Here is a 15,669-nt window from a genome sequence, read left to right as displayed (position 1 = left end):
AATATTGAAGAAATATTGAACACGTGGCGGGAGTCTCGGTGGGAATGTCCAGACTTCCCGGTCCCCAGCCACCTCTTCCAGTTCCACCGGCAGGACACAAAGGCGTTCCCATGTGAGACATAATCTCTCCAGCGTGTCCTAGCTCTGCCCCGGGGTCTTCTTCCGGCTGGGCATGCCCGGGTCACCTCACCAAGTAGGAGTCCTGGAGGCGCAGGCCACCTCAACTGGCTCCTCTCACTGTGAAGGAGCAGTAGCTCTACTCTGAGCAATCCCAACCTTTTGGTCACAACCCAAAGTTTATGACCGTAGGTGAGGGTGGGAACGACTGGTAGATCGACCGGTAAATTGAGAGCTTTGCCTTCCGGCTGATCTCTCTCTTCACCACGACGGTCTGGTACAGCGACCGCATTACTGCAGACGCTGCGCCGATCCGCCTGTCGACCTCACGCTCCAACCTTCCCTCACTCGTGAAGAAGACCCTGAGATACCTCATTCCCAACCCAGAGGGAGCAATCGACCCTTTTCCGACTGAGAACCATGGCCTCGGATTTGGAGGTGCTGAGTCTCATCCCAGAAGCCTCACACTCAGATGCAAACCGCCCCAGTAAACGCTGAAGGTCACAGCCCGATGAGGCCATCAGGACCACATCGTCTGCAAATAGCAGAGACGAGATCCTAAGGGACTGGACTCCTTCGACACCTTGGCTGTGCCTAGAAATTCTGTCCATGAAAATGATGAACAGAATCGGTGACAAAGGGCAGCCTTGGCGGAGGCCAACGTTCACCGGAAACAGGCTCATCTCACTGCTGGTAATGCGAACCAGGCTCCTGCTCCGGTTGTACAAGGACACCGCGAGGGACACGGTCAAATGCCTTTTCCAAGTCCACAAAGCACATGTTGACCGGTTGGGGAAACTCCCAAGTACCCTCCAGTACGCTTGCAAGTCCAGTGTACCACGACCAGGACAAAAACCACATTGCACCTCCTGTAGCCGAGGTTCGACTAACGGTCGTACCCTTCTCTCCAGCACCCTGGAGTGGACTTTCCCAGGGAGGCTGAGGAGTGTGATCCCCCTATAGTTGGAACACACCCTCTTGTAACACTTCTTGAAAAGGGGGACCACCACCCCGGTCTGCTAGTCCAGAGGTACTGTTCCCGACTTCCACGCAATGTTGAAGAGACATGTCAGCCAAGACATCCCTCAACATCCAGAGCCTTGAGGAATTCAGGGCGAAACCCGTCCACCCCCGGAGCTTTGCCACTGGGGAGCGTTTTGACTACCCCAGATACCTCAGCCAGGGTGATGGAACTCGACTCTGCTTCCTCTATGGAAGGTATGTCAGTGGGATTTAGAAGATTTTTTTCTTCTTCTCAATCTCTCAAGAAAAAAATACTTATTTTTAAAAAGTTGTAATATTATGAAAAACAAACACAACAAAATAAAAGTTGTAACTTTTGGAAAATTAGGTTGGGAGGAAAAGTTATGCTGTTACGGGAATAAAATCATTATATTACAAAAAGAAAATTTATGAAGATTTTTTAAGACGAAAGTTGAAATATTTGGAAAATTTGAAATAAAAAAAACAGCAAAAATGTGAAAAAACAGCAAAGAGTGAAGTTGTTAATAATAACAGACTTTTCCACCTACCGTATATCACAAGGCTGACATGCAGTTTTTTTCTAGAAATATATGTGACTTCTTAGCATATCTTTACAAAATATCAAAGCCTTCGCTGTTTAAAGTTCGGACACCCCCGTCCTACACTGACTGTAAGCGTAACCCATTCTCAGGATGAAACCATGTTCTGCTGAGCTTTGGTAAATAAGAGTCTTCCCCGTGCAAACGCAGCCTGACAGACAGACAAAAGCGTCCTTTCAGCGTAAAAGATAGTCTTCATGGTTTTTCCTCTCCAAGTAAGAAGAAGGCATTTTCCTTGCTTGCCTCGTGCAGCCTTTGTCGTGTTTGTTTTATCGGGAGTTGCTCGCCTGAAGAGGCCTGGTTGCGCTCATTGATTTGTCAGACATGACTACAGGCATTGTTATTTTTCCTTCAACTCCCCCCCCCAATCACGCTCTGTGCTGCAGCTGTCAGCGATATCACACGCCAGCCAAGCCAGTTGTACTTGAATTCTTCCAATTTCAGTACTTTTTTTTACAAAGAATTTACAGCTTTTTAGGGGCGGATTAAAACGTAACAACATTTCTTGTTCTGAAAAATAGTGTCTCGCGGGGACGAGGCCTGGGACGAGACTAAATGAATGAATAAATGAAAATGAACTGGATCATTGCGCGTCTGTTTCCCTCGTCTCTCGCCTCCAAACAGGCAGGAAGAGAGTTCACTCTGTGCATTGGTTTCAGCACCTTGGCGTGTTTGTTCATAGAACAACAGCATGAAAGGAGTGAGCCCTCTTCTCAGTCATACAGTCTCTTTGTCTCAGGGGGTGGAGAGATTGCAGATTGCAGTATGGTGACATAATTTTTTATATTTTTTTTCATCTTACTTTTCTTAAAGGGTCCCTGACATGATTGATCAACTTTGCTTAAATATGTTAACTATTTGTTTGTAATTATGTTCTACGTTGTTAAATGTTTGAAAGTGAACGGTAAATTTGCAAAAATGTCATTTATACATTTATAGTGCCATGACGAGCTAGCTCTCGCAGTTCAGTCGTGACGTCATCGGGGTGACACCTCTCAGCTACACAAACATAGCGACGTACGAGACAGAGGATGTTTACGCTGATTATAGCAAATATTTGAGTGTTGCGTCAATACAGTAGTTTGAGGAGGAAAGAAGGGAGAAACATTTGGAGATGAAATAGAGAACTTGCAGAACGTGGACTTAAGCCGTAGCACATGGAGATGAAGGCCGGTCGCCTTCAAAACACAGAATGGTAAGCGTAAATTACTGTGGAGTTGCTTATCCTTCAATTATTGTTTTAAATCGGCTTCTTAATGAGCGTGAAGAGGTTGCCACGCCCGCCTCCCACAGTAAACATACTGTACATATCGCTGTGAAAAGATCTTTATATAGTAACATGTACAATGCTTTAAAGCTTTGTCGCTATCGTGGAATAGTGTTTAGAAGACATTATGTCAACAAGACATGACTTACTGTGCACGTGCAAAGGAGCATCCTTTTTCAAAACATACATTTATAGCGTACTTTCAAGCCAAATGCTTCTTGTAAAGGTGTTCCTTCATAGCAGTCATCAGTGAAATTATCACTGCAAAGAACCGAACTCGAGGTGGGCGTCCATCTGTCACTCATTCTCATCCATTTTTGTCTTAAACCTTCCTCTTTTGGAAAAGAAAACCAACTTACCGTATCACTCGGATACGATGAACATCCAGCAGCAACACATCATTTTAACATGACAACTATTGTCATGAAAATGACAATGATGAAAAAGACACTGAACCAAGTGAACCTACCTCAAGAAGCGTTTGTTTACTGTGCTTCAGCTGCGTCACCCCGATGACATCACTTCCGGAAACGAGACTGAACAGCGAGAGCTAGGTCGTCACGGCTGGCGCCACAAACTATAAATGTAATTTTGGTGAATTTATGGTTGGCTTTCAAAAACTGAACAATGTAGAACATAATCACAAACAATATATATATGACATATTTAAGCAAAGTAGATAAATCACGTCAGGAAGTCTTTAAAAGCGATGTTGAAACCTTGTCTCGTCTCGTTCTGGTAAACTGCGTGTCTCGTGACACCCCTACAGCTGATTATTTTTTGCTCTGTTTTTTTTTTTTTTTGCCCTTTTTCTGCCATCAAGCCTTGTATGATGCAGATTTGACAATAGTAATCGTGTCAAATGTAATTGGTAAACTTTTTTTCTTTTTCTACTTTTCTTTTCAGGAACCGTTTCAGGCTAACATGGCCAGGATTAACGATATGGTTAGGCTTTTGTTTTGCTCTTGTGTGTGTCGTGTCTCGTGGTGTTGCTTCTATTTCCTCTTTATGAGTTCAAATGGAAGTATTGTGGAGTCTGCTGCATTTTCCCCTGACTACCTTTTGCTGCCTTCTTTTTTCCCCTCCCTTTTCAGAGAAGAGAATCTGCAAGCCTCTCCAAAAAGGCAAATAATACCTTCAACATTGTTGGAACCACCTACGCCATCAACGTGGCAAAAGACCAGGGTTTAACGACCATTTCTAAGAGTGCCGGTGCCGGGGCGTCCGCCAAACACTCCGCCTACCTTCATAAAATGGATGATCCCTACACAGAAGCCAAGAAGTCTTACAACCGAGTCAGCAAAGTGGACAAGATATCGCGCATCATTTTCCCCATTCTTTTCTTCATCTTCAACTTGGGCTACTGGGCCACTTATGTCAACAGGAAGCCCACCATCATAGAAACTAACAACCTCAACTGAATCTGATCTCCAGTCAGTCTTCATCTGGTTTAGAATGGAGGGTAGACAGCTTTACGGGAGACCATGAAACATCCTGTTGTGTGTGTGTATGTGTGCGTGTGTGTGTGTGTGTGTGTGTGTGTGTGTGTGTGTGTGTGTGTGTGTATGTGTGCGTGTGTGTGTAAATAGTCTCACTGGACATTTCTCCTGCTTCAGCTAATGAGATCCAGATCCAGATTATATTAACACCAAAGTGTTATTGCCTGCACACAACGTAATGAGCGCAATTGGTTTATGATCAGGCAGAAATTACTGGAAGGAGAAGGAGCTCCAGAAGGAAGAAACCATTTTTGCTTTAAGTCGCTACAGTGTTTCCCCTGGTTGACAGCAAGAGCAGACATTTCATCTGGAAAGGCAAACTAACAGTTATTCAGCTGCAAAACAGCATGGAGAACATACCTGGGAGGCTGAATGGGCTAAATTAAGACAACAATCCAGCAAGTACAAGAAGCAGGTTAGCGGTAAGACAGTTCACCGAACTCCCGATCTCAGTCCGCATGACTGAATCCAATGAATTCTTCATCCTCATTTTCTCTACCTGAGAACGCCCTCTCGACTGGCTGTCGACGGTAATAAATGCTATATATATTTTGGTATATACGTCACACCAGACTTCAGTATAAGTCGGCCAAACTATGAAACCAAGTGCGATTTATAGCCCGGAAAATAAGATAACAGCGGTCGTCCCGCACGGCCCAGCCTTGCACCGTGCCGGGGGTCGATCCCGCAACCACAAGTCGTCTCGAGTGCGCTAGCCAGTAGACCAAAAGTCCAGGCTAACCGATTCATTGATGAGTTATGTAAATGTAATTGATCATCATTTATCCGGTTGCAGCCGTCTCTGGTTTATAGCGGTTAATTGGTTCCAGACTCGAGCACAATAAACGAATTTCCACGATATTCAATTCAATGTTAATAAATGGAATATTTTTGTAGTTAGAGCGTGAAAAACCTTTTTCTGACTTTCTCAACATGGTTTTTAGCATGATTAGAGCCCTGAAGACATGAAAGAACACGCCTATAGTCGCCTTTACACTCCTATTACTCATTGTTTACATCACATTGCGCAACTCTTATGCAGCAGGGGCTCGAGATGGTCGCGAGCTAGCAATCTAGCAAGCTAACCAGTTAGCCTCAAATTTATTTTGTCTAATCTTAAGAAGACAAAACCTTACCACTTTCACACAGGATGGGAGGATAACTTTTTTTCACTCTATCACGCAGTGTTAAGGTAGTGTAATGTAAGCTAATGTCTCAATGTTTTGTGTCATTACTGCCACCTAGTGACCAGAATACCACATAACACATAACACACGATACAAAAGGTACTGTTGCCTCCCAACAGAGACACGTTAAGGCGCTGATGCTCTTCCGAAGCTTCGCTGCCAACCTTCACGCACCAACAGCAGTGTTCAATTCCAAAACGCCGCGTTCGCATGCCGAGGTGCCTTCACGGACACTGTATTTCCAAACACCGACGTGTACGACACAACTAGACCGCTCCTTAAATGACTTCTGTTGTCATCTGGCACTTCAACCCCCGCCCCTCCCCAACATAAACGGCAGGGGAAACACTGGTAAAGCCCTGTCAGTCCACACACTGGCCCCGGCACCGTTTTAGCACCAGCCCTGCGACTTGACGCACAGGCCCGGTAAGAAACCATGAAGCTACGGTGAGAATGCTAATTGCCTGTTGTGTGCAACATCCCATGTATGTCGTTCTCCTTCAACCAGTGGCAGCCGACAAAATAACGAACAGATGGAAAAACTCCGACGAGTCTTGGCGGAAGTACAGCCCTTGTATTGGATCTCATTAGAGTGTGAAATGAAGTTTCCGGTGAGTGTGCGTACGTGTGTGCTTGTGGTGTGATGTTTTGCTCATCCGTATAGACGCAGGCCGACGCTCACATTACCTCCGAGGGAGCGCATGCTCCCATCAGACCCTTTTTTACACAGCCGGTCAATGTGGCACCATGGTTACACCTTGTGGCGCCAACAGCATTGCCAACAAAAGTACCACTTTGAGGTCTGTGTAAAGGGTACGACGCCAGAAAGCTAGCTAAACCCCCGCACCCCCGCTGGGGCGGCATTGCATATGATGGCGACGCTACGCAAGCGCAGTTGTGTTGCGTTTGTTTTCCCTCCATTTAGCTCTGGCCCTGTCGCCTCTTGTGAGTAACCAAGTGCTCCTTTTGTTGCATCTTGACCGTTTGCCATTTTGTAGAGTAGTGAAATCGTCTTTTCTCTGTTTTGAAATGCAAGCATGCGTGTCAGGTTGCAAAGGCAAGAGTTTATATGCAAACATGCATGCACACACACCGACTACGCAGGGATGCATTAGCAGACGCCAGCATTCCGGGGTTGCTTTACTGTGCCCAGGCAGTATAGTTCCTTAGGTCCGTCATTAATAATCCTCACAGTCTGGCCTTCAGCTCCCACTGAATTTCAACACAGCCGATGCGGTATCATCTGGAATTGCCTCCGCATCCCGTGGGGGCCGCCTGTGCATTTTCAAGTTCACTGGCTTTAGTCGGCCGAGTATGTTTGATTAAAGAGGAGCCATGTGGTGAACGCACACGACATGAAGGGGGGAAAAAAAAGGTATTCCCACACACATACGCACCTACGCTACGCAAAATAGGTCTCGCTGAGTGTTTACAGCAAGCTAACACACTCTGGTGGTGCTATGTGGCCATGTCCCACCACCCGCAGCCCATGTATGGGTCGGGGGCACAGAGTGTAAAATTGCCCATCAGTGTGGAAGGTGAACAGACGTCTGGCTGAGACAGGATGACACAAACACCTCGGTCAGGAAAGTAGCTATCGGCTGTGCTAAAAGTGGCGAGAGGTGGTTACTTTGCGTAACCGGGCAGTCCGTCTGCGTGTAGCCCGCCTCTCCAACGCCGATTTCAGGTCGAAAGAAATGAATGTTCTAACTAGGGATGTCCCGATCAGCATTTTTGGCCCCCCATCCCGATCCAATTTTGCTGCAGATGATGGAACGGAAAATGTTTTAAGCGAGTAACTGAAGCAGGGGTGTCCAAAGTGTGTCCCGGGGGGCCATCTGCAGCCCGCTGCTGTTATTTTATTGGCCCACGGCACGTTCTAAAAATATCATTTCACTAAAAAAATATTTAAAAACCCAACAATAACAGCAAAAATGGAAAATTCAGCATTCATCAAGAATAGAAGTAGCAATACTATGAGGAAAAATGACATCATTTCAGTAGTAGTACGTTGAAATATTAAAGAAAAAAGATGTTTTTGGAATTGGAATTTTTTTTTTAATTAGGTTGCGGGAAAAGTTCAAATGTTACGAGAATAAAGTCAAAATATTATGGGAACGAAGTCATAATTACGAGTTGGAAAATAAACCCAAAAAACCAACAGCAGAAATGAAAAAAACAGCTGTAATTTTATGAGAGTAAAGTCAAACTATTAAAAGAAAAAAGTCGTATTCTAATGAGAAAAAAGTCACAATTTTACGAGAAAAAAATGGTAATATTATGAGAGGGAAAAAAATTCATTTTAGTAGCATAGAGTTGAAATATTAAAGAAAAAACAGATTTTTGTTTTTTTTTAAGTCGTAATATTATGACAAACAAAACAACAAACAAACATTTTTGGAAAATTAGGTTGCAGGAAAAGTCATAATGTTACAAGAAGGAAGTCAAAATAAAGAAAATAAAGAAAAATGAAAGATGAAAGAAAATTAAAACCCAAATTGAACTGTTTTACGAGAATAAAGTCAAAATAAAGGGAAAAAAGTTGTATTTTAAAAAATCTTGTGAAAAAAAATCACAATTTTACAACAATAAACTTGTGATGCTATGATGAAAATTTATGTCATTTTTATGACAAACACACAACAAAAATGTTTGGAAAATCAGGTTGCGGAAAAAGTGAAACTATTGTGGGAATAAAGTCATTTTATTCCAAAAAGAAAATTTACTGAGATTATTTAAGAAAAACGCTGAAATGCTTGGATTTTTTTTTTTAAACTGCCAAAATGAGGGAAAAAGAGCAAAGAGTGAAACTGATACTAATAATAGGCTTTTTCTCAGACAATAGCTGAGATGTAGTTTTTTCTTTCAATGTGTATAATTTCTTAGCATAAACAAAATATCAAAGTGGCAAAGTTGCATCCTTTCATTTTTCACTTTGTGGCCGTTGCTGGAAAGTGTGGACACCCCTGAACTGAAGTAATTAAGCTTATTTAATTAAAAGTAGAATTTGCTAGTCCTGTTGCAAGTCAACAGCGTCGTGTCGCGATGGCAGAACATAACGTGGAGCCGCACACTCTAAAAGAAGGCAAAACCTTGATGAGCTGGTTGTCCGAAGCGACTACCTTTGATCTGCTTTGCCTTTTCGCACTCTTCTGGATATTTGGTTCTCCTCCATAAATCCAGAGTTTGTTGCTTTGGATTAGCAGCCGCTTCTGTGCTAACCATCTTCGTCCTCGGTTTTATGTGCGCTCCTCAGATGGCCTGTTACATTTGTGGCATTGAATGCAACTCTTCTAGTACCACCCCTTGAAATTGTCATTTTGCGCCTGCCGTAAAGATCAGGGGGACGCATCCTCTGATATCCGATTAATAAAACAAGGTAAAAGTCATCCCGATCCCGGGACATCTCTAGTTCGAACACATTGATTAGTTCCAGCTCCGATAACGCTCCCCGGTAGCTCTTTAACTGCCATTGTCGGCTCACGACAAAGGAAGCTAACAAGGTCATTGAGAGTTGTGGTCGCTCACTCAGTTGATGCGCTGGAAAACAGCTCCCCTAGTGTTTCAACAGAGAATTGCACAACCCCTGCTCAGCCCTGACGAAGAGCTATGAAAGGATGAAGACGGTGACGACGCAGGATCATAACCCAGGCTTAAGAACGACACCCGATTTCACGTGGGGGTCTCCAACGACACCACGTGAGGGGTATGAATGCTGCCTAAATATCGCGACAAAGTTGGCAACGCTGGACACAAAAGCCATTCTGCGATCCAGCTTCGTTTTTATTTTTTTGAAGTCATAACAAACAGCCGCCGTTACCTCAGCCCATTCCGAAATTCCAAATGGAAATACAGTGAATACAAATGGGTGTTTTGTATATGAAATATCTTTGACTATTTTCAAAATGCATTGTGTAGCTGTCATGTTTTGCTTCGTTTCTTTGCTCTTCAGTTGCTTTGCTTCTTGTGTTTTTCTGCAATGTTTTATTTACTCATGTTGTACTTTTTAATACTTGATTGCGTCAAGTGTGTCCTTAACTGTGTACACTTGTTGTACCGCTTGTGCGTTTTATAGTAGACAACCAGCCACAGTCTAGTAATTCATTCCAAACACGGTGAGCAGTCGTGACGCCAAATACGCTGGTACGTGAACTCCAAGAATGCTCCAATTTGAACCACCTTCAGGTGTGAAGAATTAGTGCCCTTTGTTTTAAACGGGTTTTAGCGTCAATAATGCATGACAATCTGTACACGTGTGTGTCCTCAAGGGCAGCCTGACGGCATGACGCTCACGTAGAGCGCCGTGTCGATGTTCTTGTGGTTTAACTCATTCACTCCCAGCCCCAGAAACACCTTCATTAATGACTGCTGTATATTTATGTGATGTTCATTTACACCGACAAGGTTATGAAAGTGCTTTTAGCCCCGTTTGCAAGCATGCAGATTTTATGAGTCTGCTTTACCTGCGAGCTCCGTTACTCATAGAATCCTTGATGAAGTTCCTCCCTCGGTGAAGTCATTCAGAGCATTTTCCCAACAAATGCATACAAGGTCAGCATAAACACAGCAACATGGACGGTGTTGTCCATGAAGATAGCTTAAATGAAAAAAAAGTCACAATGGAAAAATCAGCAGTGATTTTACAAGAATGAAGTCGAAATATTAAGAGGAAAAAGTTGTAATCCAACGAAAACAATCCTAATTTTACGAGCACAAAGTCATAAATAATAATGTCATTTTAGAAGGATGAAGTTGAAATATTCACTCATTCAATCCCAGCCATTTTTCAAAATTCAACCCCTTCAGCAGCGGCCATCTCAGACTATTCTGACTGATCTTTCAAGGCACACAGATTATTGTGTTCTATGGCTATATCAACATGGAACCTGCCAAAAGAAACATTAGACTCTTGTCTTTCATCAGACAAAAAAGTTTGGTTCTACCTTTTTTTGTTCTTTAGTAATCAGAGGTAGAACATAGGTAAGTTTCAGGAAAATACCAGTTCCTGACTAAAAAAAGGGAGACAAACAGCTTTTTGTGAAAAGATACATTTCAAGCATAACTTGAAGTCAAAATATTATTGGAATAAAGTCATCAAGAAATGGGGAAAAAAGAGCAAAGAGTGAAGTTGATAAGTGCTTTTTCACCTGCGTATATCAGAAAGCTGATTTCTTGAAATATATATCACTTATTAAGTTGCTCTGCAAAATATCAAAGCAGCAAAGTTGCATCCTTTCATTTTTCACTATAAGGCCCTCGCTGGAAAAAGTTTGGACACCCCTGACATAAAGTATTGACTAAAAATATATTTATGGTCATGTCATGTTGTGACAGGGGGCATTGGTTTCAGCAACTCCACTCCTGCGGGGGTTTTAAATTATTTGCCTGTGTGGTTAATTATGCATAGCAGAGGACTGAAATGAACCACCACATCCCTCACAGTGTCAAAAATCTCTTGTCCTCCAAGTGGATCAGGGGATCCATCATTCCGAAGGTTAAACGGAACAGCATCAACATTAGGGGGTACAGAATGTCCAAATTCAGTCACACTTTCCTAGTTGACATATTTGGAATATTTAGCCCACTGTCGCCACATTTAGCTCATCTTTTTCACATTTAGATTTACAATTTAGATTTACAGTTTGGATCTAGATTTACCATTTGCATTTTGATTGGCTGGTGGCTAGTCCAGGGTGTACCCCGTCTCTTGCCTGAAGTCAGCTGGGATAGGCTCCAGCATACCCCCGCGACCCTAATCAGGATAAGCGGCACAGAAAATGGATGGATTTTACATTTACATTTGTTATTTTCATTTAACATTTAGATTTAGTATTTAGATTTAGAGTGTAGATTTAGAATTACCATTTAGGCTTACATTTTACATTTAGATGTATTATTTTTTATTTAACATTTAGATTTAGAGTTTACATTTAAATTTAGCACAGACAGATAGATTTCGAGTTTAGTTACCATTCAGATTTAAATCTTAACTTTAAATTAGTTATTTTTTATTTAACATTTAAATTTAGCGCCAACATTTAGATGTAGAGTTTAGATTTAGAGTCACCATTTCGATTTACGTTTACATTTTTGATTTAACATTTAGATTTAGCGTTTAGATTTAGTTAGATTTACATTTAGATTGATTTTTTATTTAGATAGATTTTTTTATTTAACATGTAGATATAATGTAAAGATTCAGATTTACCGTTCAGATTTACATTTTACGTTTATATTTGTTATGTTTGATTTAACATTTAAATTTAGCGTCAACATTTAGATTTAGAGATTAGATTTAGCGTCCCAATTTAGATTTACATTTAGATTTATTTTTATTTAACATTTAGATTTAGTATTAACATTTAGATTTAGAGTTTAGATTTAGATTTACCATTTAGATTTACATTTAGATTTATTTTTATTTAACATTTAGATTTAGAGTACAGATTCAGAGTTACTCTTCAGATGTACATTTTACCTTTAGATTTGTTATTTTTGATTTTATATTTAAATTTAGTTGCAACAGTTAAATTTAGAGTTTAGATTTAGAGTCCCCATTTTGATTTACATTTAGATTTATTTTTGATTTCATATTTTGATTTAGTGTTAACATTTAGATTTACAGTTTCGGTTTTGAGTTGCCGTTTAGATTTACATTTTACATCGATTTAGATTTAGCATTTAGGTTTAGATTTACTATTTATATTCACCATTTAATATCTACCTCAAATGTGGACCAAAACAGCTAAATGTGAGAAGAGTGAGGTAGATATGAAATACAAGTATAGATATTATATTATTATGTGACATATTAAATATTATATCAGGTAAAAAAGTGTGGCTGAATATTCACATCGGGCACCCCATAGAACATACACAGTATCCTTGTAAGCCGCCTTCACAAACCACCTAACAAGCTCAGCGGAGCTCAAATCCGGTGGAAAAGGAACAAAAAAGATGGGATTCATCTGAATTACAAAGTCATGATTGTTAATACATAGTTTGAAATACAACCGCCCTCATACTTTGACAAGCTATGATTGAACAGAATAGATTTTTACAGCCCCGCTGGTGCCGGCGTTTGTTTGTGTTGAGTACCTGAGCGGTGGTTCAAGAATCTGCAGAATATTTGAGAAGCACCCGGGAGGATAAACGTAAACGTAGCGCCGCAAACACAGCCAAGGGTTATGCAGGCCGTGAGAACAGGAAAACAGGAAGCACTCTAGCGCCGTGCGACACTCCCAGTCTTTTGAACAGGTTTAAAAGCTCAGTTTTCACCGAGGCAAGAACTGAAGTGGTTTATCCGTGGGTACGCCTGCGTAAAACTCATTTGATCCAACACAAGAACTGTATCAAATTCTGCCTCTGCAAAATGATAATGCTCACTTTTGATTGGCACAGTCACAGATGCAGCCGAGTGGCCAAGACGAGAACTTTATTTCACATTCGTCTGCTACATTTATTGAATACGGAACAGGAAAGCCATGTTCTCGTTTGAAATGTAGCAGATGCTGACGATCAGGCCCATGCTGTGAAGCGTAGTTACTTTTATCTCCTCACGCGTTCCTTCAGCTGTGATGCTGTCATTGTTGAAATCGCCCCGTGTGTGTCTGGCTCCATCCCTGCTGACGGTGTTTACGTGGCACAAAACAGGCAGAAATAACAAAGGCTTGCAAATGTGAGGGCGAAGCAGCGCAGTCAAACGCAATAACGACGTCCTTGCCATGCCGACATTGTCACGGCATTCTTCCAAAATGACGACGCGTGTGGCGTGTTGGGGGCACGTCCTTCCAAACATACAAAAAGACCTCAAACCAGCAAGGTTACGTTTGCCGTTGCACACATGCAGTTGTACTTATGCAGTATGGAAATGACCGCCCATATTTGTTACGTCATCTGGTCCGCGCAAGCCAAAAACTTTTCGGCATCCGTGCATGTGCACGGAAGCCAGTGTTTTGCAAATGCCCTGTTTTTAAAGACAAAAACCTATGTTTGCGTGTGGACAACGACCAAAAGACATACAAAAATATGCTTTTTTTAAAAAATCCATATTTATGTGGACATAGCCTCAGCATGACATCACTGTTTGACAATAAAATACAGAGAAATGTCGTAAGGGTCACCCACTTTTTTGACTCCACTAGAATGACGCACAACAACATTGGTGTGACTCGTAATGATGGGCCTGCAAAGCAAAGGGCAGCATCCTTATCTTATTCTGACTAATGCGGGGCAAACCGTGCAAAGAACCCCCACACAGGTTCTATCGCTGGAAAGCTACTGATCATACGGAGTGTGCTATTTACACCAGGTAACATTTTGTCCGACATGATTGGCGAACAAAGTTGAAAACGGCCACTTGATTAGGAACCCCCACTTCAGCCCAAACCGTGCGAAGAACCTCCACTCATGTTATATCGCTGGATAGGTCTCGATCGTGCGTAGTGGGATATTTGTACTATGCAGCATTTTGTGTAACCGTGGCAACGTAACTGACAAACAAAGCAGTAAACAGGCCATTTGATTGGGAACCCACCCTTCGGGCCAAACCGTGCTCGTTCAAAACGTCCACAGAAATGTTTGAATTCTGTCTCTAACATTTTCAAAACTGACGATATCATTTGCAAAGGCAGATTTTTTTGTTTCCCGTGCCGGATCGAATTTGATTGTGTTTCCCCACCGGCCCGACTTGTCTGAGCAGATTAGCGTTTGTCCGTCCTTGAGTGGCAACAGGAAACCCAAAACGATATCGTCGTCATCTAGCGGAGGACACCGATGCACGCGCGAACACGTGAACATTCCAGAGGCTGCCACACGGGAACAGCTTGCGTTCATTTGACTTCCCCGCACTGTTTTCATGCAAGTGTCGCGCCTTTTTCGTCGCTTGTTTTCACACAGGGCCAGAGTTAACACAACGGAACCATGTCATCGCATCAAGATGCAGCATATTAAGAGTATATTTCAGCTTATGTTTTCTACAACCTAACCTCTAAAATGTGGATGCAATTCTCTTGATGGGTAGATTGCCGTATACACGTAGAACACTAACGACCGATAGCTGACAACAGTGTAACCAAGTTGTGAATCTGTAGATATCGTGGAATCAATTGAGATCGTTTGTGAATATTGATACTGTATGTCGCGTCATTTCTTTTCCAATCTGATATGTAGCGCTGTCTTAACATTCAGCTCCGTCACACGTGCGTGTTATAGTCTTATACCGACGTACGGTAGATGAATATTCATAGTCTACTTACATGATGTGCACCCTTTTCAAACTTAACCTGTGAATTAGCTGCTGTTTGCAAGCACCGTTGTACACGCTGTGCTCGCTCGCTCCAGCAACGCCACTGCATGTCTGTACGCACCGAGCCATGGAAGACCTCCCCCACAAAGACGGCTCCGGGAACCCAGTGGACTCTGTGTTGTTGTTGGGAAGTGGCTCTCTGTGTGCTCGGTGGCTGGACTCTCTGTATGTTGACTTATCTCGTTCATGTGCTTACTGTAATGAGATGTAGCAAAACGGAAATGGAAATAAAAAGGATGTTGTATTTTGTCCTGGAGTTCTTCGTTCCCAGCGACACACGTGAGTCTTCAGAGAGTTTCTTTTTTGTTTTGTTTTGTAATCTCTCCAAGGCACGGTCGTGTATGGAAGCTCATTTCCACCACTGAAAGAAATCAAATATCGCAATGGTAAATCATAATCATGGGATGGAAAGTTATCATTATGAGATAAAAAGTCACAATTATGAGATAAAAGTCATAATTGTGAGATAAAAAGTCACAATTATGAGATAAAAGTCATAGTTTTGATATAAAAAGTCATAATTATGAGATAAAAAGTCACAATTATGAGATAAAAGTCATAGTTTTGATATAAAAAAGTCATAATTATGAGATAAAAAGTCACAATTATGAGATAAAAGTCATAGTTTTGATATAAAAAGTCATAATTATGAGATAAAAAGTCACAATTATGAGATAAAAGTCATAGTTTTGATATAAAAAAGTCATAA

General features: G+C 41.8%; 1 protein-coding gene across 2 annotated transcripts in view; it reads left to right on the top strand.

Moving 5' to 3' along the window:
• The window catches only part of gabra3 (gamma-aminobutyric acid type A receptor subunit alpha3), a 141,802-nt gene extending 126,593 nt beyond the window's left edge, over positions 1–15,209 (top strand). Inside the window, exons 10-11 of one of the 2 annotated variants that reach the window (XM_054754331.1) lie at positions 3,874–3,912; positions 4,062–15,209. In XM_054754331.1, the coding sequence (XP_054610306.1) occupies positions 3,874–3,912; positions 4,062–4,388 (366 nt within the window). In that variant the 3' untranslated portion in view covers positions 4,389–15,209. The remainder of the gene's footprint in view (positions 1–3,873; positions 3,913–4,061) is intronic. The other variant, XM_054754332.1, reaches the window with a different exon arrangement.
• Positions 15,210–15,669: the final 460 nt, after the last annotated feature.

Source organism: Dunckerocampus dactyliophorus, chromosome 16 (assembly GCF_027744805.1).
Source record: "Dunckerocampus dactyliophorus isolate RoL2022-P2 chromosome 16, RoL_Ddac_1.1, whole genome shotgun sequence".
Taxonomy (NCBI): domain Eukaryota; kingdom Metazoa; phylum Chordata; class Actinopteri; order Syngnathiformes; family Syngnathidae; genus Dunckerocampus; species Dunckerocampus dactyliophorus.
This window is presented reverse-complemented; position numbering and strand designations above follow the sequence as displayed.